Source organism: Motacilla alba, chromosome 4 (genome assembly GCF_015832195.1).
Source record: "Motacilla alba alba isolate MOTALB_02 chromosome 4, Motacilla_alba_V1.0_pri, whole genome shotgun sequence".
NCBI classification, from domain to species: Eukaryota; Metazoa; Chordata; class Aves; order Passeriformes; family Motacillidae; genus Motacilla; species Motacilla alba.
In genome coordinates this window covers 71,113,276-71,139,292 of record NC_052019.1, presented here as the reverse complement: position 1 = coordinate 71,139,292, position 26,017 = coordinate 71,113,276, and the positions used below count along the sequence as shown (strand labels likewise).

Genomic DNA, 26,017 nt, shown 5'->3' with positions numbered 1-26,017 from the left:
TCTCCTTAGAGGATTTCCAAAGCAGATAAACAGAAATGCTCCAAAATGCAACTGAGGGGGTTTTTTTTGTTTTTTTTTTTTTTTTTTTTAAAGCTTTCATCAGAATCATCAGGGTGTCTGTTCAACAGAGGGACAAGGAAACAAATTCTCAGAGTCTCAGGGCCATAATTCTGTTTCTAATCAACTCAAGACTTCATTTGCTCTCTCAGTCATTGCTGATGTAGCTTTACTTTGGAGAGCAGAGTTCTGTGATCGAGGCTCCGTTGCACCATTGTTTGCTCAGCAAGGGGGAGAGCCTTGGGAAAGCAGGAGAGTATTTGGAAAAGGCACACGTGACTTTGTGGAATTCCCAGCCGGCTGGCCCGAGAGCAGGAGCCTCAAGCCTTTCCACGTTTCAGAACCAAAACCGAAAGAGGAGGGCAGGTATTTACTCTCGCAGCCCTGTGAGCAAGGCAGCCGCCAGAGGTGGAGTTGGGAAGGGCAGTGTCTCACCGGAGCTCTGTTCCTCTGTCAGCTGTGCCACCTAGCGTGGTGACAGGGCATCTCCAGTGAGAAACGGAGCGCCTGCTCAGCCAGATCCCTGTGCTCCTGCCCCGCTATCCTGGCTCTGTCAAGGCACTTGGGCATGTATTTGGGGAGCTCCTGTGAGGCTGGCCACTCTCTGATCCCGGGGAGAGAATGCTCTTAAAGCCTTGTGCGTGTACGGTGCTTCCTCCAGTTCTGCAACAGAACAGAAAGGTGAGTCGGGAAATAAGAAATTCAAATCTGGGAGCCCTGTTAGTCCCTGTGGTTGTGCTGTGGCTCATCTGGAAGTGCCACAGGCAGCTGGAACAGATGCCAAGTGCCCGTGCTGCAGCAGTGTGCTTTGGGAGTTAGTCCTTTCGGTGGTTGCACGGTACAGCCATGTTCAGCACTGCTGACTGCTTCAGTGTGAAGAATTCCTCCTCTAGTTTAACTGGAAATAGTCAGGTCTTAAAAGGAGCAATGTCATATCTCCTTTTCCCATCTTAACCATAACCCCCAGAGCTTAGGCTGAAGTAGCCTCCCTGGGAGCCAGGTTAAAATCTAAAATTCGAGAGTGATGCCATGGAGGTTTTCCGGGCATTTGTTTGACACTTTCTGTGTTGGATCCCCACCCAAGCAGGTAGAAAAATGGGAAGAGCCAAGTATTAATGTACTTTAGAGGAAACCATGACCCTGACTGGCATTCTGCCCCATCCCTCTCCCATTTTATTTGGAGTGTCCCAGCTGTGAACACTGGACACTGTTGTGCAGCATTGCACTGCAGTCAGCAGGTGGCACAGGAGGAGTATGGCTGGCAGGAAAAGCTCTTCCCTTTGAGGAAGAAGAGGAGATGCTTTCTCTCAGTTGCTATTAACTTCTTGAGAAGTGCTTGATTAGTAATGAGGACACCCCAGATGCAGGCTTGCTTTCCATTATGAGCCATGAGATTCTGGAAGGCAGCTAAAAGGGACCTCAGGAGTCCACTGTGGGCCATTCTTCTTTAAGAACAGTGACCCAGCCTGGACAGAGATGTCACCCCAAAGGTCTTACCCAGGCTGAGAAGCACAGGGCACGCAGGCTTTCCATCTATTTTTAAGGACATGGGTTGTGATTCTGAGTTTGCTCTGCTTTTTTTCCCTGTTAGAATGGGTTTCATGCTTGCTTAGCTGACTCAAAACATCTCAGAGGTCCAAAGCCATTCTTTCCTGCTTACCCATAGTAATCTACCTTGAAATTCCTTCTTGGGTTTGAGGCAGAGCTTATTGCTTGCCCTGCCAGACTCTTGCTGCATTTCCTGTGCTTTCTGTGGATTTCTGTGCTGTGACAGTAGTGTCAATGACAGCTTTCCCTACATCCCTTTTCCTCCTCGGTTTGTTTCCCATGAGCCATTATGTGCCAGCTTTTTCAGTTCATTAGTCAGTCTGTGCAAGTGTCACTTTCTATTTTGCTGTTCTTCATTCTCCATTTCCCCAGCTGGTACGGCTGCACATTCCAGGTGCCCTTTCATGGTTGGTGCCTGTGTCTTTTCCCCTCCTCCCAGGCATAAACCCAAGTATCATGTATTTGGCTAAATTGTCTCAAGCTCATCTCAGACGTCAGTGAAGTTGTGGTACTCAGCAGCTCTTAGAAATTCAATCATAAATGAGCTTTCCCAGCAGAATCCTGCTGACAGCCTCTCATGGTTGTCTCACATCCTGGAGACATTGCGCTTTGACTTCCATGTGGACGCTTTACGTCGTCAGGCCCATAGGAAATGTAGCATGAAAGACAGGTGAAGTGTGGTATTATTTCACACTCTTTCTTTGACTTAGGCTAAACCTTTTTAGAAATTCTGAATATGGACGTTGATGCCCCCATATTTTAGGTGCTACTTTCCTGCAAGCTGTAAGAAAGTTGTATTGTTTTATAAATCGCATGACTTAATTCAAAATGGGGGTGAGGTTTCTTTTCTGTTGTTTCCTGTGTTGCCTGGCTGCTTACCCTGTGGGGATTCTTGGGAAAGGACTCTACCAAATGGTTTGGAAGCTCTGATGGTAGTGCTTGTTTTCATGGCCTGAATGAGTTTGATTGCAGGTCTGGCATCACGGAGTTGCAGGGAGCTGCCTTCACTGGTGGTACATGTTTTTCCTGCCAGGAATAAAAAGCCAGGGGTATACAAGAAGGCTGCAGCAGGGATTTTCAGTATGCCCTGAGGTGCAGTTCTGCTGCCGTCCAATCTGCGGGTCCTGTTCTGAATCTGTCCCCTCAAGTTCCTCTTTGCTGGGTTCAGTGTGTGAGGGGGATGTCACTGGTCACTGAGTCATGTGCTGCCTGGGTCTGGTGACAGGGGAAAGCAAGAAGTCCTGTCCCACACAGTCTTGTCAGAGGGCAGGGGAGGCCCTGAGCCAGCGCCTGATGCGGTGGCTCCGTCCCAAGGCCCGGGTCACATGCTAGAACCGTGGCAGGGACACTTTTGTGCTTCCCCAAAGTGTTGTCTTTGGTGCCAAGGAACGCAGCTTACCTACGCAAGGTATTGCAGACCGTGCTGAAGCCTAGAGGCTCCCATCCTAGGGCCCAGCTCTGCTCTTGGCCTGTATTTAAGGTATTAAATGCTCAGAATTGAGGCTGGCAGGCACCCAAGTGCAACAGGGCACTGGGGCTGGAGCCTGGGATCTGGCAAGGAATGGGGGCAGAGGAGCTGGGTTCTGGAGGAAGCACAGACTTATAAATAGCCCAAGGGTGCTGGGTTGCTTGGCTTTGCTGCCAGGCACCGTTCCCCTTCCCCTCAGTGTGTGTTCCTCAGTGCCCCTCTGTGCTGAGCAGATGATGCGAACAGCTGAGGGCAGCTTTGCAGTCAGCAGCTGTGAGCAGCTGTCCTGGAGGGAGCCTGGCGTCCCGCCCACCCAAACAGTCCCGGGATTTTGTTTACTGCGCCGGGATAACACCCACATCGCGGGGCCGGAGCTCTGCCTTCCGCAGGGATTCGGAGCCACGCGCTGCAGCCTGGCTCTGCACTGCCCTCAGGGGCTGGGGGGTACGGGAAAACAGATCCCAAGGGAGGAGATGGCCTAGCCTCCCTACCAGGATTAGACCTCTAGGATCCCTTTGGTTCCTTTAACCTTTTGCAGAGCATCTCCCTCATCCTCCCCCGACATGTCCCTTGAGAGCTGAGCCTTTGGCACGTTTCCAGGGAAGCTGGTGGCTGTCATGCCCTCGGGCAGTGCTGCCCTGGCCAGGGACGGGAGCTGAGGGCTGTCCCACACACAGCCCCGTTGTCCGAGCTGGCAGACAGGAGCTGTTTGTATCCAGGCTGACATAGAAAGCATTTGTTTTCCAGTGGCTGCAGAGTAAAGGGTGACTCATTCCAGGCCTACCAAGTGTGCATTTCAGTGCAGTGGACACTGGCAGTCAGGGGGAGACTTCCAATGTGAGTTTTTGGCCTTTCCTCATCTGTGGCAGCGAGTTTGGTGCACCTGAAGAACAGCCGCCCCAGCTTTTGTGCGTGGGAAGGCTCCAGAGAGCCCGGCTGTGCTGCTCTGGAGCCACTGGTGCTGCTAGCTAGAAGATACTTACACTGCAGAATTCTAATTAGAGTGAGTTGATCGCCTGAGTAAATCACAATGTGATGCAGGCTACAAGATTATCTAATTGCAGCCTTCCATCCCTGTGTTTACTTCGGGAACGGGGGAAGATCTCAGGCTGTGGCATAAGACAGGCTCAGAGCAAAGCAGAGTCTGATTGTAGGTTTGCAGCCTCTCTCAAATGCAGTCAGCAGAGCCCGTGCAAACCCCTGGCTCTCCGTGCAAGGCCTGCCCTTTTCCTCAGTGAAGTTGTGTGCACAGGTAGTGTGTGAAGTTGTGTGCATCCAGGTTTTAGTGCAGCAGCAGACCCTCTGAGGGCTGGAGTCTGCTCTTGAACTCTTTCAGATGGAAAAGCAGTTGAGAATAGGCTACAAAAAGATGAGAATGAGACTCCTAGAGTTTCTGCTGTGGAGCTTCCCTCACCTCTGTATGTCAGAGTGGCACTTAGGTGGGACAGGCCTCTCAGATGAGGGAAACTTGTGCCATAGGTTTGCCCCTTTTAAATGTACCCTCCCTACTGCATGCAGTTCCCCTAAAACTAGGTGCAGGTTGAAACCCCAAGTCCCGAATTATTGTCCCCATTTATTTACAAATAAATGTAACAGCTGTCTCTCTCTGCCCCCTCCCTTCGGGAAGGTCTGGGCCAGGGGCTGGGGTGTCCATCCCTGGGGGTTGTAGGCTGGAATCCTCCCCTTTTTAGGGAGGGTATCTAGCTATCTTCCAGCTATCTTCATGCATACCATACTATAGGGGGAAAAGTGCATGCTCACTGTGCATTCTGTCTGAGTGAGAGGTTCTTTATGATGTGTGTCATGTCCAGGAGAGGTTTTCAGGGCTGGAGGCTCAGGTCTTTGCTCCGCAGTGTCAGATATCGATGGGGCAGTGTGTGACGGACCAAGTACCTGGCCTGCATGACTAACCTGACTCTGTTAGCCTCGTGTGTCAGAAACCTTGCCCACTTCTTAGAGCGCCCCCTAAAACACAAACGGAGACACATTTTTATGGTGATTCAGGCTTTGTTGTCTGCTTGTTTGTAAGGCCAGAGTGAGCACAATCCTGGTCTGGTTTTGCATTTCTCCGGGCTTTTTTTTTGTCTGGTTCTCCTTTGGTTTACTGCTGGGAACAGCACAGGCTCTCATATCAGCTGTGTTTTTGGGTCCTCCCTGGCTGCTCCCACACCTGTGTTTATCCCTTGGTGTGCAGAGCATGTTCCCAGTAGTCCAGGGCTGTTTGCAGCACTCAGCAGCAGCAGAACAAGTAAACCTGGTTCATCCTGGAGCTGCCTCAAGGGCTGTACAGAAAACTGAGGGCTTGGAAAAGTGTGTCAGTCTCTGTGGGCAAGAGTATCAGATCAAGCACTTGAAAAGACAGCGTTCTTCCTGTTGCAATCTGCATTGCAGAAGCTAAAACCTGAATGAAGGTAGTAAAACTCTGACAGGGGGAGCTTCACTGATGAGATGGGCTTGGCCCTGCAAGCCAGCCTGTGTGAGGTGCCCAGACAGTGCCACTTGCCAGAGCCTCCCATCCATCCTTGCCTTCCTTTCCCAGCAAGGTCTCTCCCACTGGTGACATCCTCCCATCCCAGAAGGCATTTCCTGCTTCAGCAGGGAGGGCTCCAGCACTGCTGTGTGCCAGTGCTGGGAAGGAGGTGTTTGGAATGAGGGATTCAGCTTTGGAAAAGGAGGGCAGTGATGTGGCTGGAGAGGAAGAGGTGGCCTGGAGCGACGCTCAGTCCCACGCTGGCAGCACAGCTTGGCACCCCTGAGTCACGGGCAGATGAGTCAGGGGAGCAGCAGCCCCAGCCAGAAGGGGCTGAGGGGTGTGAGTGGCTGCGCTGCTCTTTTTGGTGCAGCTGAAGTTAGGAGGAATATGTTTGTGTGCGTGTGTGATTATAGAATGTGCCTATATCACAATTAACCACATGCAGGTGTGTGAACGGCTTACAATCCACGAGGGCTGCGGTTATTTAGCTGGGGAGTGCCAAAAATAGGAGGGTCAGGCCCAGATTTCAGAGGGAAAACCACTTTTGCTGCTAATCTCATAACAGTTAAAAGTAATAATTTCCTCAGAAGCTAAATCAAGTGCTATTGCAGGCAAATATCTCATTTTCTAGGAGGTCACTGTCCCAGATCTGGAAATCAAGCAGTGTTCTAACCCAAGAGCAAAGGTTGCTCTTACAAAAAGCACCAGCTTTACTCCCAGGCCTTTCCAAGGTCGCCGACGGACCCAGTAACTGCGGCATAGCTTGCCCTACAGTGAACTGCTTTCCTGCCAGCAATTAATTTGCCTCTGTGGGAAGAAGAAATTGAAGCTTGAGACAGGGAAATGTGATCACTACCCACTTTCAAACCTTTCAGAAATGTCTCAACTCTCAGCTGAAATCAGGATCTTATAATTAGGTTAAATTATTATTATTATTATTATTATTATTATTATTATTATTATTATTATTATTATGCTGATTTATTAGTTAAGCATAGAGCACTAGATAGCCACAGTGTGTGTGAGTTGTCTGGTGGCAAGGACATGTGTGAGCTGTGCAGGGAAAGCAGAAGGGCAAAGCCTCTGGAAAGCTTTTCCTCGTGTGTTACTGATGCACTTGGGTGTTTCCCAAGAGCTGCTCCTCCAGGGCTGGGAGCGTGCCCTGCGTGTGAGGCTTGTACTGCTGTCCTTCTTGGCCCTTGCTGTGGACCTGCAGCCAGCACAGGCTCAGTTTGTCGGCAAACTGGGAGCGGGAAGGACCTGCAGGTTCCCTGTTTTGTGTCATGTGGGTGAGCCGGGCAGCCGGGTACCGCAGATCCGCAGAGGGGAGCGGACCGCGAGCATCGTGCAACGGCAGGAGATGAGTGTTCAAGCCTACCCAAACCGGAGATGAGACAGGAACCGGCAGAGTGTTGATCAGGTGAAGCACTTTGCTAGTTAGAGCTGCGTTTTCAGCGTTGAGGTGAAACTACTCTGGGTCCGGGAGAGGCTGTTTGGTGTGTCTGTGTGCCCTGGGGGCACAGCTCCTGAGGAAGCAGTGCAGGGCCTGGGTGCGAAGCAGTCAGACAGGGTGTGGACAGGCCTGTCAGCAGTGGCAGGTGATGAAGTAAGGGCAAGCACGATTCCTATCTCGGGTGTCAAAGTCCCGAGATCTGTGAAGTGCCAGGGATGCACACAGAGAGACAAGGAGCAGTACCCCACCCTCCAGAGTGCTGTTCCAGCCCTGCTGTGGGCAGCATCAGACAGCCACTGGAGAAACGGCTGACAGCTAGTAACCCACAGGAGGAGGATTAAGGCTTTCTGGGATCTGGTCTGATTGGGCTGACACTGTGCTGTGGGATTTCCCAATTCCTTCCCTTACAAGCTTTTCCTGCTTTGCATAGACTCCAAGGAGCCGAGCACCTGGTGTTGCACACACCGAAGGAGCCACATCACAACCTCAGGAAATCTGTCTTTTTATGTTTATTCAAGGTATTCCCAGTGCATGGGACAGGACGATTTCACTGTGTCCATGCTTTCCAGAACGGGCCTTGTCTGCCTCTTGTCTCAGTAGCATCGTCATGGTGCTGGGAAGGGAGGATGTGCCCCTGCTTGTTTCAGGGATCTGTAATTACGACACACAACTGTGCCTTGAGCCAGCAGCGCACCCACTGCATTCCCAGGCTGCGCTCCAGAGCTGCAGCCCCTCCTCACGGGACTGTGTGCAGTGTGTCATGGCTGCTGAGCACTTCCCTGGCTTCCAAAGGTGAGATGATTTGTCAAAATAAAGAAAAGAGTTCACACTGAGAATCTAGAAATTCGGTATGGAGAAACAACGTGATTCTGTGCATCACATGGGTAGATTTTTATGGAAAAGAACCAAAAAGCTGAGTTAACCAAACCCAAAATTCTGTAGGAATCTTTGCTTGATCTATAAATATCTGTGCCAGGGTTCAGCTAAAAGATTTTACAGTGGAAGGGAAAGTTTATGGTTGCAGAGAAAGATTCTTGTGTGAGAATTCTAAGGGGAGGGTTTTATTGCTGTGCTTAAATTAGCCTTCAAAACCAGATTCTCATAATGTACTCTGGTTCTTGGTTTTTGGAGAAATGGTGATGAAACAGGGCTGAGAACACCACTCTGGAATGAGAATCTAAATGAAAGAAAGCTGCCAGAACAACCTTTTTTTTTCCTCCCTTAAAAAAACACCAAAAAAAAAAAACAAAAAAAAAAAAAACAAAAAAACCAAAAAACCCTGCATGGGTGGAACCACAAAAATTCTGTTTTTCCAAACAGCTGTGACACGTGACCTAAGAACTTTTCATAGGCAAAAATATCCAAAAGGGCACACAGTAACATAACACTGTTGCTGCAATCACAATTACAGGAAGCAGTATTTGTAAGGGAAGCTGCTTCAGTCCATCCTAGCAGGAAATCCACCTGATAGGCCGCTTGCCCTCTTGCTCGGGAAGGCATTGCTTGGATCAGGCTGCAGCTGGGAGCTGCCAGCCCCGTGGTTTGGAGAGGGAGCTGACTCGTGACTTGGGGAGCACTGCTGCTGCCGCGGGGACGTGCGATGGCAGGGCCGTGTCGCAGGGCTTGCCTTCCTCTTGTGCCACAGGAAGGCCGTGGGGGACAGGGGCCGGCACGACATCCACCGCTGGGAAGCCCCTGTTGCAGGTGTCTTTCCCTCCTGCTGGCGGTGCTGGGTGGGGAAGCGGAGCACAACATCCCACTGGCTTTCGGAAAAGCAGGAACAGTGATGCGATTGATTTTTTTCTCAAGAGCGGTTGAACTGTGTTAGCGGCAGCTGAGCTGCACTGAAGTGCGGCAGAATCCGCTCCCTGCCCTGCCTAACTCAGCCTAGAGCTCCCTCCGAGCCTTCCCGCAGTCATCCCGCTGTGCAATCGCTCCGCTTGTTTCCCGGCGCGCCCTTGGGCGCCGCCCGCCGCACCGAGCGAGGCGCTCCGGCAGCGCCATCCCCGGCGGGCAGGAGCCTTCCGGCCGCGCCAGCGATCCTTGCGGGCAGCGCTCCTCTGGGATACGGGAGGGCATCCCCCGGGACGGCAGAGCATCCCCGGCGGAGCGGCGCCGAGGGCGGGGAGCGGCGGCTCCTCCCGGCGTGGCGGGCGGGGCCCGCGGTGCGCCCGCCCCCGGAGCCCGAGCCCGGCCGAGCCCCGGCGGTCCCTGCTCGGCGGCGGCGGCAGCAGCCATGAAGTCGCTGTGTCTGGTCACCGTGGGGGTCCTGGCCATGACGCTGCTCATCGCCAGCATCTCCCTGCTGGTCGCGCACGTCTTCCAGACGGTGGTGGATCTGCAGGTGAAGCAGGTAAAAGCATTGCCGCGTTGCCGGCTCGGTCCTCGTTTGCCGGTTTATTCCTTGTGGAAATAGCCCAGGGAGGGAGGGAGGGGGCTGGCTGCCTCCTTGCAGCGGCGGTGGGTGAGTGGGCAGGAGCAAACCTGGGCCGTGAACCCCCCCTGCCCAGCACCACCCGGCTGGGCTGGGGCTCAGAATGGAGCTCAGGCTGCACTGGTTCCTGGGCTGGGTAAAAATCAGGTGAGGATGGGTAAAAATGCCTCTTCTTGAGCTTTGCTGGCTGTGGGGCAGCAGCAGCACCTGAGAGGAGCAGGGGAGCACCTAAAGCACCCATTATTTTTGCCATCTCTGTCATAAATTGCTCGCAGCTCTCATACTTGTCGTGCTGCTCCATTTGCTGGTGCCTCTGGAGCAGGGCCAGAGGTGCTGTGGGCTGGAGCATGCGGTGTCTGCTGGTTCCGCACGCTGGGTGATGGCAGCCAGCCATTTCACCAGGTTGTTCCACGCGTGGGGACACCCATCCTGGCGATGCTGAGGCCTGCACTGCTCCTGCCCTGCCTAAGCTTTTGTTTCTCTCCCACAGTGGCTCTGTGCGTTTATGCAGTGGCCCGGTAGGAAGGGTCAGCAGTGTTAGTAACTCTCTTGGAATGGCTTTGTACTGAACAATTATGTTTCTCTCTATCTGAGGAATATCATCTTAGTTCTTATTCTGACAGAGAAGCCAGGAACGCTGACCAATGAAGGGATTTGACCAGTGCTGGTGTCTAACTGGTGACCAGATTATCTGTGATCTCCTAACCTACTGTTCTTTCCTCCGGGCTGTTGACAGGGAGCATTTCCTACCATGGAAACTGCATCGTCTCCAATCGGTTCGCAGTGTTAGGCTGGCAGTGAGCTTCCAGCAGGTTGTGCCGCTTGGAAGTGCAGCTCCATCCCTCTGATCTTGGCTCTCCCTGGGAAGGAGTCTGCCCTCCCCTGCATCCCAGGAGTTCTGCTTCCAAGCGTTCTTCCTGCTGTTAGCAGAGCAGCGGGGTGGGAGCGGTGCTCTGGAGCAGGACTGTCGGGAATTAGGCGTGATCCTCCTTACGCGCATTATCTCCGGCCCCGGAGCAACTTATGTAAGAGCGCCTCGCTGTTCGCTCAGCAGGCCTTGCACTCATGCAGGATAAAGTTTCCAGAGCTCAGGCCTCTGCTGCCCGCTCTCTCCAGCTGGTGCTGGCACACATCTGGATTGCGGGGAATGCGGTGCCCGGCTCCCTGCCAGGGCTGCCGGCTCCCGGAGCGCCTTCTGCAGCGGCCACACCCGCCAGGCTGGGGAAGCACGGCTTCAGCCCCAAAGCGGGCTGCTCCCAGGCACTCTGCTGAGCTGGCTGCTTTCCACATTTGCTTTACCCCACGTGAGCTTCCCCTCGTTTGTGTGTAGTCGGGAAAGCTGCTGTCTCTTGTGTAACAGCGTGTGTAGCTTGGAAAATCTTGTGCAAATACACAAATCTCCATTTGCCTTTGGAATGGGGTAAGACCCGAGCTTTTGCTAAGAGTCCCTTTTCCTTTGAGGGCTTTCCAGGCATCCTGGAGCAGAGCTGCCTCGCGGTGAGGGGCTGTCTTTGCAGTCTCAAGTGCAGCTGGAGTGGTGAGCCCTGTTTTGGAGCAGCTGAAGCACCTGTGTCTCCAAAGCCAGCACCTGTGAACAGCTGAGGATGGCCCTGCTTTCACTGGGGGTTGTGTGCACCAGCCTTTCCAGCCAAAGGCAGGGTCTGGGATGCAGAGAGGGTGTGGGAAGAGTGGGAATCCAACCTGCTGTCAGACTTCACATCCCCTTAGAAATTGGTGGGCAGGTGTGTTGTGACAACAACACTGGCAGCGCTTTTCCCAGAAGGCATTCAAATCTCATCAACTTATTCTTTATTTGCTATTTTTTAAAATTTCTGTGAACTAAGCGTGCCGTCCCAAGCAGAATTCCAAAACCTGTTTGTTATCAGGGCCTAGCACCTGAAACTCTGGAGAGAGTAGGGAGAAAAAATCTGTAATGAACAGGGATGAATATTCCCCAGGAGAAAGGCATTCCAGCTGCCCGTGGCGTTGCTTTGGGCTCTCTGATGGGGAGATGCTTGTGGATTTGTTGCCATAGGTGTGCAGGTTGTGAATACAAGCTGATCTTTTTTATATGTATATACACACACACAATCAGCCTTGTTGTGTGCTCACTCCTCATTTCAAACTTGGAAGTCAGTCAGTCCTTTGGCCTGGTTGTTTCCTTCACACAACATCCCTTAGGCTGAGAATTTCAGAAAACACTCTTCAAACCCCTTGAAATTCCGCTGCACTTGTCAGCAGCCATCTCTCAAGCTGAGTTGGCTGGAATGTTTCAGGCCCAAAAGGACAAGGAAGATGTTTTCTCCTTTGTTTTAGTTGATGTACTGATCATTTTTTGCTGTGTTGTTTAATGCAAAATACTGGAGCTCTCAGGGGAGTTTAGTATGAAGGCCTAGCTGAAGGATCCGTTGGGATGCTCCTTTGGGGCAGGAGTAGAGAGGTCTGTTCATGCTGCTCTGAACACTTACCCCCCCACTGTAACAAGTTGCAGTTAAACTCTCTCATAGATGATGCACCCATAAAAGTGCGTCTTTGAATTAAAACATTTAGGGGTTCCACGAAATAAAATTTCAAAAGGAATTAAATTTTCTGTGTAGGTTTCAGGAATGTTCAATACCATTTCCCACTCCCACCATCACTGCCAGCAGCTGTTATATTTGGGAGGGAAAGCTCCCTATTTATTTCCTGTGTGTAAAGGAAGGCAAGGAAAGGCAAGGAAACGGCAGCAAATGAGAGAGCTGTGGGTCCAGGGCTGGCTGATAAATAGAGTCAGCAGGAAGGATGCTTTGCAACCCTGGAAATGAGCGTGGACTCCACTTGGAAAGGAGAAGCCCTGATGTCCTTGTAATATCCTGTGATAGGCTGAAATATCCCTGGTAACATTTGGTGAAAATCAGAAGACAAGAGCTTACCATGTTTCATTATTTGACAGTTTTTGGGAATCTCTCTGAATCCATCTCGCGAGTTTGGTGGCACTGCACAGAGCTATAAGAGACACTTAATTTCTGTGGGAGATGCAAATTGTGCCATGCAATCCAAGAAATAAATCTGGAATGAATATCACCAGTGAATACTAGGGAATACTGAGAGGAGTCTCCTTGGCATAAATCATTAGAAAACAGGATCAAAAGCATCAGGCTGTGTAAGAAATTGTATATACAAGGTATATGAGGTAGTTGCAAGACAGCTGTCCAATTGCACGTGAGGCAGTTCCAGGAAAGTGCTCCAAGCTCCTTGAGCGTGTCTGAAACACGTCCATTTTTGAGGCGTGCACAGAATAAATGGGATTTAATCCTATAGGGAAAGCAGGCTGCAAGTGCAAAGTGCCGCCAGCTGAGCTGGTCTCGCTGCCATTCAGCACTACTGCTGCCATGCCAAGCTCCTGCCAACGAGTTTGTCTTTGAAACAGTCTTCTCTTTATCTCACCCTTCAAAATTAAAGTCTGCATGGAGAGAAAACGCCTCCTTAAGTGGGAAGGCCAAGAATGAGTCCTGAGGCAAGTGTGGCTGATAAGACCCCGTGAACATTGACCACGAGCTGGCAGCTGTCCAGCCTGCCCTGCTTCTGAGCTTCCACTGACAATATTCCACTTGTTTTCTCGGAAGGAAAAGAAGAATGAGTGTGGATGAGACCCATTTAATTGCAAATCATTCCCCTCCTCCCTTTTTTCCGCCTACAGGTGATGTGGTTTTCAAAGATAGAGTTTTCTTTGTGTTTATTCCTCAATATTCACTCTAGGAGCCAGATTTCTCTGTGTGACCACTGCAGCAGTTCCAGAGTTACAACTACATGAAAAGCCTTGGTTTTGGTGGTGGGGATGCTTTATAGGTGGGGTGAATTTTATCCAAAATGGGACAGTGATAAAGGGAGAGATGGAGACCTCTGTTGCAGAGCTCTACATGCCAGGTGTGCTTGTGACTTTGCATATAAGGTGTATATCCCGATGAGGGGTATCACTGAGGTAAGGGAATTAGTGTTTCATTTCCTAAGGGCTTCTGTTATAAAATAATGGCTTAGAGCTTGGGTACCAAACAGACTGACACACCGTGGGTCTGGAGATGCAGGTGCTGACATGGCTGTAGGAAAGAAATTAAAGACTGAGGGAGAACAATCTTTCTCCTCTTCTAAGACCTTGGAAAGGCACAAATCCTAGAGTGCCTACGTGAAAGCAAGTTGTCATTCAGTTTTTCTCACAGGCCCCTGAAAAACAAAGTCTGGTTGCTTAGGATACAGAATCTCACAGCTGTGTTGGAATCTGTCTTTCTTGGGCAAAGAAATCATCGAGGCCAGGACTCTGTTGGCCTCCCAGCATTTAGCTGTACTTTTATCTGTAATGCCAGCATGTTCCGTGGTGTCTTGCACTACGTGGAGGTTTTTACTGATGCAGGAAGGGAGACAGGATTGCTGAGTAGTAGCTGATCAGTCTCCCTTCTGAAAAATGCCAGGCACAATTGTCTGTGGGGAGGAGCGGAGCTACAAACCAAGCAGTGCTGCCCCTGGCCTGTGGCCAGGACTGCAGGTGCCTGGCTTGGCTGATGTTGAGTGATCTTTCTCTTGTTTCAGGGAACGGTCTTGAAGAATGGCACAGAAACCTTTGAGGCCTGGGAGGACCCTCCCCCCCCAGTGTACATGCAGTTCTACTTCTTCAACGTGACAAATCCTTTGGAAGTGCTCCAAGGCGCCACTCCTCTCGTGGAGGAAATAGGACCGTACACCTACAGGTAGGACCTCTCAGGAGTTCCACGCTCCACAAGAACTCTGCTGTGGGAGGAATCCAGAAGGCCTGGGACCCCATTCTGGGAGAAAACCTCGGTGTTAATGTGTGAGGGGAGGTTTATCCAGGGGAGCGTGGTCGCAGCCCGCACAGGCAGCACTGACACTTGTGGCTGCTTTCAGATGAGGCCAGTGACTTCTGTCAGATTTTGTGTGCTTGGCCGTTCTTCACTGCTGAACACGGAGGAAGTTGATGCACCCTGGCCTGCTGTCTTGTGGCCTGGGGGATGTTTGGGAGGCCGGGGAGAGAGGAGTGTTGCACAAAAGTGTGACTCGTGCTCGCTCAGGAATTGGTTCCTAGCTGGAGTTGCACCATCCACATGGGTAAAATGTGGCCAGAAAGACACTGAGAGTGGTACTCAAAGGGTCTTCCTGATCCAAGCCTCACTGGAAACCCTGCTTAGCTTTTAAACCCGTGCCTCATTTTTACTGCTGGATTTACTAAGGCCGTGTGCAATGTTAAATACTGTCCAGCTCCTGGAGCTGTCCTGTGTGGCGTGGGGAGCTTTGAAAGTCCCCTTACAAAGGAGTTTTCCTTTAGAGCTGTGTTGTGCTCAGCTGCCTGCAGCTGTGTCAGCCAGGACCAGGCCTGTGGTCCTGGGAGTCCTGCTGTTATGGGGAACTCCTCACCACAGCAAGGAGGGGTTCCTGACTGTCAGCCTCGCTTCTGGTCACACAGGCCCATCCAGGCTGGGCACGGGCTCAGTGCCACAAGGAACTGTCTTTACCTAAGCTGCAAAGTTATTAGAATCTTTTGGTACTTGAAAAAGTGCTGGAATGAAAGCAGAGGCCTTTGTGGTAGCCTCGATTTCTGCATTATCTCTTGCCCTTTCAGCTTCTTTCTTCCCACACCTCAGCTTCCCTTCTCCCCCTGCCAACAATCCCTTCCTCTGTCTCCTCTGCGTTCTGGTCCTGTGTCTGTTTAGTCCTGGCAAACTCCACGTGGTACTTTGGCAAAATCCCTGCTATTACAGGAGCCAGTAGAGCTGGAGAAAAGATGATCCACGAGCTCTCCAGTTCCCAAGCTTTCCTTCAGGTGTGTGTAGCGTAACGCTGGGCATTAGTCAGGGCACAGAACACTCATCACGCAGTGTCAGGAAGATCAACAGGACCAGCTCCAGGGTTCACAGAGCTGCAGGGCACCACACAGGCTGGCACTCAGTCCTCTTTGCCAGCTTCTTCTTTCCCTTTCCTTAGCTCTGAGTCTCTCCCGGGTGTCCCACGCAGCCTGGTTTGGGAAGCTGCACCTTGTCCATGGAGGAGCTCAGCAGGCTGGATGGGGCTGGTGCTGTAGTGGCTGGGCTGGTCCCTGCCCCAGGGGAGCCCAGCCTGTGCTGCTGGTTTGCTGGGAGAGCCTTTCCCTGCATCCCACCCCGAGGGCTGCCTGCAAGCGTGTTCTTGGCGGGGACAGGGAGGGAAGGAAAGAGGCTGCACATTCCAGCTGCTTCTGGCTGGTTTGCTTGGCCTCATTCTGGCTTGTCTGGACAGGATTCCCCTGTGCCCTGCTCTTCCTCCATAGAGGAAGAAGGAGAAGTTAGGAAGTGGAGAGCTCTCTTGCAGCAGGTTCTGTAACCCTGGCCTGGCTGTGGCTGCAGCGGGCTGTCAGCACTGGGTGGGGAGGAGAGGAGGGTGTGGGATCACAGGGAGAGCTGCTCCAGCCACACTGCACGCTCCAGCCAGGGAGGAAAGCTCCAGCTGGTTCCACAGGCCCTGTGTGGCAAAGCACTGAAGCCTCATTTGGCCTTAGCACGTGGCAGAACACCCAAAATGCCCTAACGTGAAGCACACAGCTCTGTGTTTTTATAAAAGAGGGGGTTTGGGGAAAGGCTGGGACTGAACTGGGCTGGACAAGCAGAAGGAAAAAAAAATCCAGGCAGTGACAGGGAGGGCTCCAGAGAGTCTCATCCTGCAGCTCAGACTTTACCCCAGCGTATATTGTAAAGCACTTCAGGCAGATTTTGTAACAAAAACATAGTAGTGCTGGTGCTTTTAAATCCTGGAAGCTGAGCTGGCAGCACATAAAATAAGTAATTAGAAAGTTCAGGGTGCCTATCTGCCCAAGCCTGCTGAGTCCCAAAGCATACTGGAATATTGTCTGTTCCTGCACACATTTACAACTTTTTAACTTCAACATCTTGGAGCCTTAGTAACCTCCTACTCATATCCCTCATCAGGGAGTATTATTTTCCTCTCCAGAGCTGGAGACATGTCTCAGGTTACTCCTGGCCTATTTTAGGAAGCATTTCACAGCTGTCCATTTCCATCCCCTCCGTTCCAGCCCTGGGGTATAAAATAGAGTGCTGTCCAAGAGGCTCTTGCCAAGGCAAGCTGGAAGTGCTGCCAAACCAAAATGTTCCTGGGTGGCAGGGATGCTGGGTAGTGGTCGAGACACTGTTAGGGTAAGGAAGATGGGAAGTGGCTGGTTTCTAATAGCAGTTGTTCCACAGGCCTTTCCGGTTGAGATGTGAAAGCTGAGCCAGAGTAATGCAGCCTGTTGTGAAGCTGCACTGCTGGATCCAGTGCAGCCTGGGCAGAATCTCCATCCAAACTGAATGCAGAACATCAGAGCACCACATCTGGCAGAACAGTTCTCCCTCGCGTCTTGTGACTTGACGTTTGCCCAGGCAAATGTGAAAGTCAGCGGGCTCCTGAGTCACTGCAGGCTGAGGAAACAGGAGGAGTTTCACCTCCTGTGTGTGTGCCAGGCGGTGAGCAGCCCGCTGCCATTTCCCTTTTGGGGTTTGCTGGAGCCACGTGTGTGTCAGCCTGCTCTGCACAACTGCAGGATCCTGGCTGGTGGGGTGCTAATGGCAATGGAAATCGACTGGTGCTCCTGACTTGTGCGTCAGGGTAATCAGGATCTGACTTTCTGGTCGGGCCGGCAGGTAGCATTTGATGTTCCCTGCCAATTGGACTGGTCTGTCAGCAATCCTGAGTTTCATCCTGCTGTCTGAGTGCTTAGACAGGAACAGCAGCAGCCTCCCAGGCCATGGGTAGTGAGCAGCGAAAGTTCACTTGCATTTCTGTCGTGCCCAGGATTCCTGCTCGAGAATTAAAGCAGAAGAACTAAAATGAGGCTTGTTCTGTGGTCGTGCCACGTGTAAGCCCTAGTGCCACGTGCTCTGAAGGCAGCAGAAGGATTCTGGTGGGTTCTTAGGTCAGGTCCGTGACACACACTCAGCCTGCATCTTTCTGGGAATGGATTTTGCCTGCAGCGGAGGCAAAAGTTTCATTTTCAAACTGGACTTCAGGGCAATCTCATATACAGCGCCTCTAAATCCTTCTGAAATTGTTGTCCTTCCTTTGAGGTTTTTAAAGATGAGGCAAAAAGACAAAGTGCAATTAACACGCAGGGGGGCATTTTTGGAAACGCCCTGTGAGGTCTGACTCAGCTCACGCAGACAGGGCAGGGAGTTTGTGTCAGTGGGGGAATCTGCTTCCAAAGAACTGAGAACGCCACCCTTTACGTGCCTAAAGCAGTAGAACAGGCATAAGTTGATTGTGATTAATGCTGTGTCTCCTTGTTTAACTCAATTAGAGACAAACTCTTGTCTTTCAGGGAATACAGGCCAAGAGTGCACATCCAGTTTTTGGACAATGGAACCAAAGTGTCTGCTCTAAACCCAAAGACTTATGTATTTGAACCTGAGAAGTCAGTGGGAGACCCTGAAGTGGACCTGATCAGGACAGTAAATATCCCTGCAGTGGTGAGTTCTCTTTCATTCCTGCTTGGAGTTCATCCTTCAGAAAAAGCAGTGTGTTGCTTCATCCTGACTCTCCCTTTGTGGTGGATCAATGTGATGGAAGAGCAAGAGAGGCAGCTCGTGTCCTGGGCAGATGCTGGTCTCACTTTGGGGCTGGACTGTTGTGGGGGCCTTATTTTGTTCCTCCCTCTCCTCACACCTCTGCAGTGCCTTCCCCTGGTGCTACGAGATCACACACTCTCCAGGGACAAAGGGAAATCAGGCTTGCTGAGCTTCCAGGAGTCAGTGAAACCAGGGAATCAGTGGTGTCAAATGCCTAGGAGGAACTCTGGCTTCTGCGTGAGGGAGTTGGGAATGCTTGGGGTTATTTTGTCAATTTTGGAGAAGCTGCCTCCGAGTCTGCTTCGCAAACCAGAAACAAACTACAGTAGAGCAGTTCCAGACAGAGCTGAATGAAATTAAAGTCAAAAATGCACCCCCAGACTGCACTAGGTGAAAGAGAGTCTCATGGTGATCACAGGCAGACCATTATTTTGGACTTCTACAGGGATAGCATGAGAACAAGCAGATCCCAAGCTGTCACAGCTTCCGGAGGCACTCAGTCTGTACTCACATACTTGGGGGTGCCATTCAGCCTTTGCTCTCCATCCTGCTTTAGTTTCAGCTGCAGGGTACCTTCATTTCAACTTTGTCCCCAGCATTTCCAAAAATGCCTGATTTTATGAATGAGTCCAGAAATGCCCTGTATATAGTAGTAGATAGGACTCAGCTTACTGAAACTTGCAGACAGTACAGACCCTGTGTTTTCAATTCCTCCCGGGCATTTCGTGTGGTAAGGATTATCTCTCCTTCAGATTTTGGGCTGTGATGTTCTGTAGCAGGCAGTGTGAGAAGACCCACAGGTTGGTTAGCCCAAAGAAATGCCCTCCTTTTGTTATGACCTCTTTAGAGGCCTGTTGTCAGCTGGAATGGAAGTCAATGTTGGAATTGTGGGGAGATGAGTGTGCAGCGGAGGAAAGCGTCTGCGCCTGGGTGCAGCTGATGGTTTATTGCCCAGCAAATCTGACCCTTGCTCCCTCTTTCCAATGCCCTGGCAGACTGCCATGGAGTGGACCCGGTCGACCCCTCTGCGGTTTGCCACGGAGGTGCTGCTGCTGCTGTACCAGGAGTCGCTGTTCACCGTGCGCAGCGTGCACGAGCTGCTCTGGGGCTACAAGGACAGGCTGCTGTCCACCATCCACGTCCTGCACCCCGAGATCGACCCCGTCTTTGGGCTCTTCAGCAAGGTGACCGATGGCCGTGCCTGCTGCTGCTGTCCCTGGGGGATGATGGCACTGCATGGGAGGGATGCTTAAGCTTTCCAAGGATAGCAGCCTCCACTGTGGCCTGTGCTCGCTCGAATAACGTGGCCTTTGTGGGGCCAGGTGTGCAAACTGCCAGAAAAATGTCCTGGTTTCCTTAGTAATTGACTGAAATTGGATGTTAACTCTGTGCTGGAGCCGTTCCTGGCTTGCACACTGTTTCTGGTCATTGCATGTCGTTTTGGTCTGGGGGGAGTCCTTGCTTCATGGGGATGTCTGCAGTGCTGAGGTTATTTCTGTGGGGTTATTTTCTTCCCGAGGGCCCTTTATTCAGGGGCAGCTCTCAAAGGGAGAAAAGGCTCATCTGGTGTTTTATTTCCTGCCTTTGGGAGGTGTAAGGATCTTTCACTTCCTCCTCACTCCTGTTCAGGGTGGAGTTCAATGAACTGCACAGCTCTCAGAGGCAGTCCATCACTCCTGGGGTGCATTTGGAGTGGTGACAGCTTCAAGTCCTGCCACCCCATTGCAGTGACCAGCCGGGTGCCACAGGATGAGTGGAGCCACTGAGAGCTCCTGCTTCTGTTTGCAGATGAACGGAACTGATGATGGAGAATATGTTTTCCTGAGTGGGGAAACGAACTACCTGAACTTCTCCAGGATTGTGGAGTGGAAGGGAAAAGAGTAAGTCTCTCTGTGTGCTGTTGCCTCTGTCACGATCTGCCCCCTGCTTGCCTGGTTCCAGTTTAAAGAGAATGCAAGGGCAGCTTTAACCCATTTCAATCCCTTTTCTCGGTAGCAGAGCTGAGGCAGGAGGGATCTGCTCTGTGCGGGTGTGATTCCCGTTTGCCTAGGCCAGGAGCTGCCATGGCCTGACTGCTGCCCAGACATCTTTTAGCCCTTGCTGTCTTTGCTTCCCTTTCCTCAGGTCCTTGAGCTGGTGGACAACAGAAGCGTGTAACATGATCAATGGCACAGATGGGACGTCCTTTCACCCGCTGATCAGCAAAGATGAGAACATTTACATCTTTTCTTCAGATTTCTGCAGGTAAGGAGAAGACAGTGGCACTCAGGCTTCACAGCAGAGCGTTTACATCCATTCCTCTGGAGGTGTCATGTTAGGCTGGGGCTTCTCCTCCTGTGGTTTCATTTAGCACTCACAGTGTTGCATTTATTCATGGTGGGAACATGAGAGTTACAGAAAACCTCCTAATCTGCAGTTAAGGGTGTGTTATTTGAAAATGAAGATTTGTGAGGTGAGAATTTGGAAGAAAACTGCAAGGACGGATTGGACTGCAAGGCTAGTAACGAGGGGAATGGAAAGATTTAGAGGAGCTTTCCTTAAGCTTCTTTGCTCCAAAGTCTTCCTCTGTGCTGTGCTTTTTCAGAGAAGCCAGGTTGCCCTCTTCAGAGATTCATGACTTTACATGATGCTGCCTGAAACGTACCAAGGAAATCTTGGCCTTTCCTTCCTTATGTAACACCTTGTGTCCCCTCTTGCTGATTTCCCAATGCATGAAGAACAAAACCAACCCGGAATTTTTTAAATCAATACCGACATGTGTTAGGCTAAACTCGGGACCTGCCAGATTGTTCTGTCTGCCGTGACCGTGCTCCTTTCCTGGTCCCTCCCAGCAGAGGTACCAGCACTCCCACCTCGTGCAGCAGTGCTGTGGAGGCTGTCTGTTCTGTGCAGCAGCAGGATGCTGGGATGTGTGTCTGCTGGTCAGAACGTGGTGGGACTGCAAACCGGGGGGCGTCACCGGGGCGGGTGCTCGGTGCTGCTGCGGCCTGACACGCGCGGCCCCGCTCTGCTTCCCCGCAGGTCCCTGTTCCTGGTGTACGACAGCTCGGGAGCCGTGGCCGGGGTGCCCACGTTCCGCTTCGTGCCCTCCTCCATGGTGTTTGCCAACACCTCGGTGAACCCGGCCAACGCCGGCTTCTGCGTGCCCGCCGGCAACTGCCCCGGCACCGGCGTGCTCAACGTCAGCGTCTGCAAGCAGGGTACGGCCCAGCCGCGGCTGTCCCGCGGCCACTGGGGCTCGGGGGCTCCACAAGGGGCCCTCCCCCTCTCTGGGAACAGCTCGGAGCTGCGGGGTCCTCCAAGGCTTCCCCGAGTGCCGTTTGTTGCGGTGGTGACTCGGTGTTCTCGCGTTGCAGGTGCTCCAATATTTCTGTCAGCCCCGCATTTTTACCAGGCAGATCCGAAGTTTGTAGAGGACATAGAGGGCATGCATCCCAGAAAAGAATACCATGAGACGTTTCTGGACATCAATCCCGTAAGTGCAGCCTTTTTTCCAAGGGTTCTGTAGGTGAATGGATGCAAGCACCTGGGTTTAGGTCACCTCCTTGCGTGGTGGGTGTCGGCGTAGTCCCACTGACCTCAAGGAATCTGTGGTAGTTCCGTGGTGCTGGATGGAATGGGAGATCCCTTAGGGTTAGCTGTCCTGTCCCTGTCCCCTGCCAGTGTCTCACACACCCCACGCCCTCGCTCACTGGCAGGGCAGTGAAACAGAAAAGGCCTGGAGCTGTGCAAGCGCTGCTCAGCAATCACTGGAACATCCCGGCGTTACCCACGCTGTTTTCATCACGGCTCCAAAACACAGCCTGATGCCAGCTGCTGTGGAGAAAAGCAATTCTCTCCCAGCTAAAACCAGTACAGCAGTGATCTCTACACCCCCACAGACAAATGTGGGTCAAGGAAAAGAGCACAGTCACCACCTGCCTGGTTTACAGAAACAGTGCTCTGACTCACCGGGCTGTTATGTGCAGCTAAAGCGGGAGGAAATTCCACAGCTGCTCTCCTAAGGTCCGCTGCAGATCCTGCTGTGTGGTGTGTACCGGCTTCTTCCTGCTTTCTCACAGTTCTCATTCTTTCACCTTCACTGGTTTTTTAACACTGATCTCTTTTATTCCCCAGCTGACAGGGCTCGTCTTGCAGGCAGCCAAGCGGATGCAGGTCAACGTTCACGTCCGAAAATTACCTGAATTTTTGTGAGTGTTCTCTGCTGCTGGGTGGAGTCTCATCTCTAAGCTGATGTTCAGCATGATTTCTTCTGCAGTGTTCTGATGGAATATGGGATGGAGAGAGCACGTGTGAGAGAGAAGTCCAGTCGAATCTCACTTCTAAGGGGCAGTATGCTCCCCTCTCACAGATCTAGCAGATTCTGTAGTTCCACCTGCAGAGTAAAGAATGCTGTATGGCAGCTACTCCTCCTGATGTTTACTGGTACAGCTTGGCTGTAATAACTACAGCCACAAGTATTTTATCTGCCCAGTCCCCTTGGGAGACACAGTGGTGTTCTTCAGGCTTGTTTCCCAGTGCCCAGGAGCTGTCACAGGAACACAGCTCCTGCCTGAGCTGGGATTCCACATGTGCCAACCGTTGGGGAATTTTTGCTGCTGTGCCCATGTTGCTTGGACAATAGCTCCTGTGTTTTACAAGTAGGAGTAACCTTCAACATCAGCTTAGCTCAATTCCTGCTGCCTGGCACAAATCTGTCACTCAGTCACTAATGAGCCCTGGATGGATCTGCCCACCAAGCCCCAAAATACGCCCTGCTCCCAAACCAGAATTTATCCGTGACATTGAGATTGTCCTACTCCAGCAGGGAGGTGAAAATCCACAGCAAAGAGGAACAGCCCAGAGGTTTTTTAGGGACACTTTCCTCCTTCATTGTTCTTGTATAATCTGTCTTCACAACCCTCAGGTGGAAAAGTTCCAAATTCATAATTTTTTTTCTCCATGCAGTGAAACCGGCAACATCCGAACGCTGATTTTCCCAGTGATGTATATAAATGAGGTAAATAGTTCTGCTGTGCCTTTCCAGCACTGTGGCATGTTAATGCTTACAGAAATACCCTCTGAGCCAGCCAGAAAAGAAAATGCTGATTTTCTTGTTGCTTGTACAGCAATAGCTAGGAAGATGTTGCTGTTTGTTCAGTGACACCCTCCTGCTGCTTGTTGTAGTGTTAGTTTCAGCCCTGCCAAACACTCTCAGTCAGACTCTCCTTTTAAACTCAAAGGAGTTGGCCATGAGGAAAAGGGGTGCTCACACAGAGGCAGGACTTCAGGAGGTCACACCTTTTCCTGAGTCATCTGCTGTGAATATTCCTGTGCTGTAATTGGATCAGCGAATCAATTGGTGTCAGTCGATTCCTAAACCAAAAGTTAAAAATCCCTGTTTTCCCTTGAAATACAGACTAGGTGATCCCTCTGCCCCCTGGAAGAATTTTAGGGGGAAAATATGTTGGGGAGCAGTGGTGGAGAGTTGTGGAAGTGTTGTTTCCCTGCCCTTCACAAAAGTGATTTTACAGAAAGTACAGAAATAAATAAACTTTTTTTTTTTTTTTTAAATTTCCTCTTTATCTTTTTCTGCTCCAGAGTGTTCTGATTGATGAAGCATCTGCCAGCAAGCTCAGGCACGTCCTGCTGGAAGCCAGTGTTGTGACTGGGATCCCCTTTGTAATCATGGCTCTGGGGATTGTGTTTGGGATTGTTTTCATTGTGCTGGCGTGCAGGTCCCAGAGGATAACTGAAGAGGTAAGCAGCACTTGGATTTGACTTTGCTTGCTGTCCCTCTGCCTGCATTTGATTTTTCTTTTTTTTTTTTTTCTTCTTTTTTTTTTTGTGGTTGATTTTACCTTTTGGTGTCTCTCTGCACGTGTTTTTATATTGTTTTTGTTGGGAATGACCTTTCTAGGGAGGGGAAGTTTTAATAGACTCAGAATAAACGCGCCAAAGCAAAGGAGCGGAGTTAATCCGAGAAGCCTGGTAAGGCAGGTGCTGTCTCTGTGCCCAGTTCCCTTGCCAACAGTAGTGAAATAAATCAGCCTGTCTAGAGGACCCTGAAGCATAAGATGCAAAAACTCCACCATGTCTGAGGACAGATTTAGTTGGTGTCAGTGTTCTCAGCAGAAGAACTGCCTTGTGCCAGTGGGTTATTTTCCAGAATCGCCATGCAAATTTGAGGCCAAAGAAAGATGAACTGCACAGACAGCAGCAGCAGGAAGTATTCTCCAGTATTGCCTATTTACAAGACAGCCTGTAAATCTATTTATGAGCAGTTCTGTCCCAAGATGACACGCTGGCAGTAAGGTGCCCGTCAGGGCGAAAGCTGATGCCAACATTTCACCATAACAGGGATCAGACGGCACCGAGTGTGGAGCCTTTGGTTAGAGGAATAGCCTGGGTTCTCTAGGAGGCTGTTTTCTCCTCATAGTTGCTGTGGGCTTGCTGTGGTCTCGTGTGTTTGATGTTCCCTAAATGCTGTCTTACAGCTTCCCTCTGTGCCCGGGGAACCCCTCTGGATCAGTGGGTCCCACTGCCATGTCATCCCCATGGGGCTGCGCTTCAGTTTCCTGTGCAGGAGAGACTGGTCCTTTTTCCTTTCCTTTCCTTCTGAGCCTGCCTGTGCTGTCAGCAGCTCAGCCAGGGTGTCCCAAAGCCTGTCCCGGGAATTCCCAGCCCACTCTACATGCACAGCTTCAAACCGGCTCTCTTGGATGTGCTGGCACACTCTGCAGGGGACCAAGTGCCGCCTGCATTCCGTGCTTTTCCTGCTTTGCTTTTTGTTGCTTTTCCCGCAAGCAGAGGTAATGCAGCAGGCTGCAGCTCTTCTTGTGCTCCCTGGCTGGTTCTGGCCTTCCCTCCCGTGTCAGGGGCTGCAGCAGCGCCCTGCCCAAGCTGCCACCCACCCTCTGGTGCTTCCTGAGTGCACCCTGGCTCTCTTGGAGGGATTTGTCCTTAGGAGTAGGAGCTTTTCCTTTGCTGCTTGGAGTCTTCCCATGGCGGAAGGTCTCTCCTGGCTGCGTTTCACTTGCTGTGGTTTTGTTCTTGCAGAGCACGGAAGAAGAGAGGTCCCCGCTCATCAGGACGTCTTAGTAGATTTTATTCCCCCTGTGAGCTTGGAGAGTAAACGATTAGAGCTGACCTAACACCAGCTGTCCCCTGTGGAGCCACGCTCGTGTCCAGCGTCACTTTTGGTGGGACAGAGGTGGAAGGGAGTCTGCGCTGTCAGCCGGGGAGGAGACTTTTCTCTCAGCTACGTCACAACTTTCAAACTCCACTTGCAAACCGCTCTGGATCCTGCTTTTCTCAGCCCTGCCCTCTGTCTGTACCCGCACTGGCAGCCACAGAGGATCAGCACCACGAGCCAGCCCGGTTCCCTGCGGGAGCGACGCGGGTGGCGTTGCCGACGGCCCCCTGGGAACGCAGCGGGCTCCTGGACGGCCCTGGGACAGGGACACACGGGCTGCGAGCCCGGCGCTGTCGTGTCCGTGCCGTGTCCTCACTGCGGCACGCTCTGAGCGTTTGTCACCGATGTCCTTGCTCCCGTCACAGCACGGCGTGCGGCGGACTCTCCCCGGAGCTGCAGCTCCGCGTGGGACCGAGCCAGCGGCTGGAAGCGCCTCTCCAGGCGCACCGCCGGGGTGCTCCCGCTCTGCTTGCTAGCCAGGCTTTTATCCTTGGGGTGCGGGCTTTGTTGTGCAGCTTGAGGCACCCCCGGGCTGGAGGGGACGCGGCCGGTGGGCGCTGCTGCGGGGGCGTGCTGGGAATGCGGACTTGGCATGCGTGGGATGAGAGCACCCCTCCGTGGCACCGACAGGCTCCTGAGAACTCCTGACACTTTTTTACTTGTCAAGCAGAAACTTGTGTTGAAAGTGACCGAGGTTCCTCCCCGCCTTGCCAATTAAAAGAATATTCTCATCGAGGGGTGTTTCCGTGGGGCAGTGAAATGTGTGTTCCAAGCGTGTAAGTGTCTTCTGAAGAGGTTGGCATTGCTTGGGCTTGGTTTGGGGTCTTGTTC

The 26,017-nt window shown here is 51.7% G+C and overlaps 1 protein-coding gene across 2 annotated transcripts; it reads left to right on the top strand.

The window, feature by feature from the left end:
- Window positions 1-9,160: 9,160 nt before the first annotated feature.
- On the top strand, window positions 9,161-25,921 carry SCARB2 (scavenger receptor class B member 2). 2 transcript variants are annotated; one of them, XM_038135147.1, is made up of 13 exons: window positions 9,161-9,352; window positions 13,997-14,154; window positions 17,766-17,913; window positions 19,008-19,196; window positions 19,801-19,892; window positions 20,137-20,256; window positions 21,034-21,212; window positions 21,369-21,487; window positions 22,129-22,202; window positions 22,960-23,011; window positions 23,593-23,751; window positions 23,912-23,982; window positions 25,051-25,921. In XM_038135147.1, the coding sequence occupies exons 1-12, from the start codon at window positions 9,236-9,238 to the stop codon at window positions 23,939-23,941; spliced, it is 1,437 nt and encodes a 478-aa protein (XP_037991075.1). In that variant the 5' UTR covers window positions 9,161-9,235; the 3' UTR covers window positions 23,942-23,982; window positions 25,051-25,921. The 2 variants fall into 2 exon arrangements, with proteins under 2 accessions (XP_037991075.1, XP_037991073.1); XM_038135145.1 differs by lacking the exon at window positions 23,912-23,982.
- Window positions 25,922-26,017: the final 96 nt, after the last annotated feature.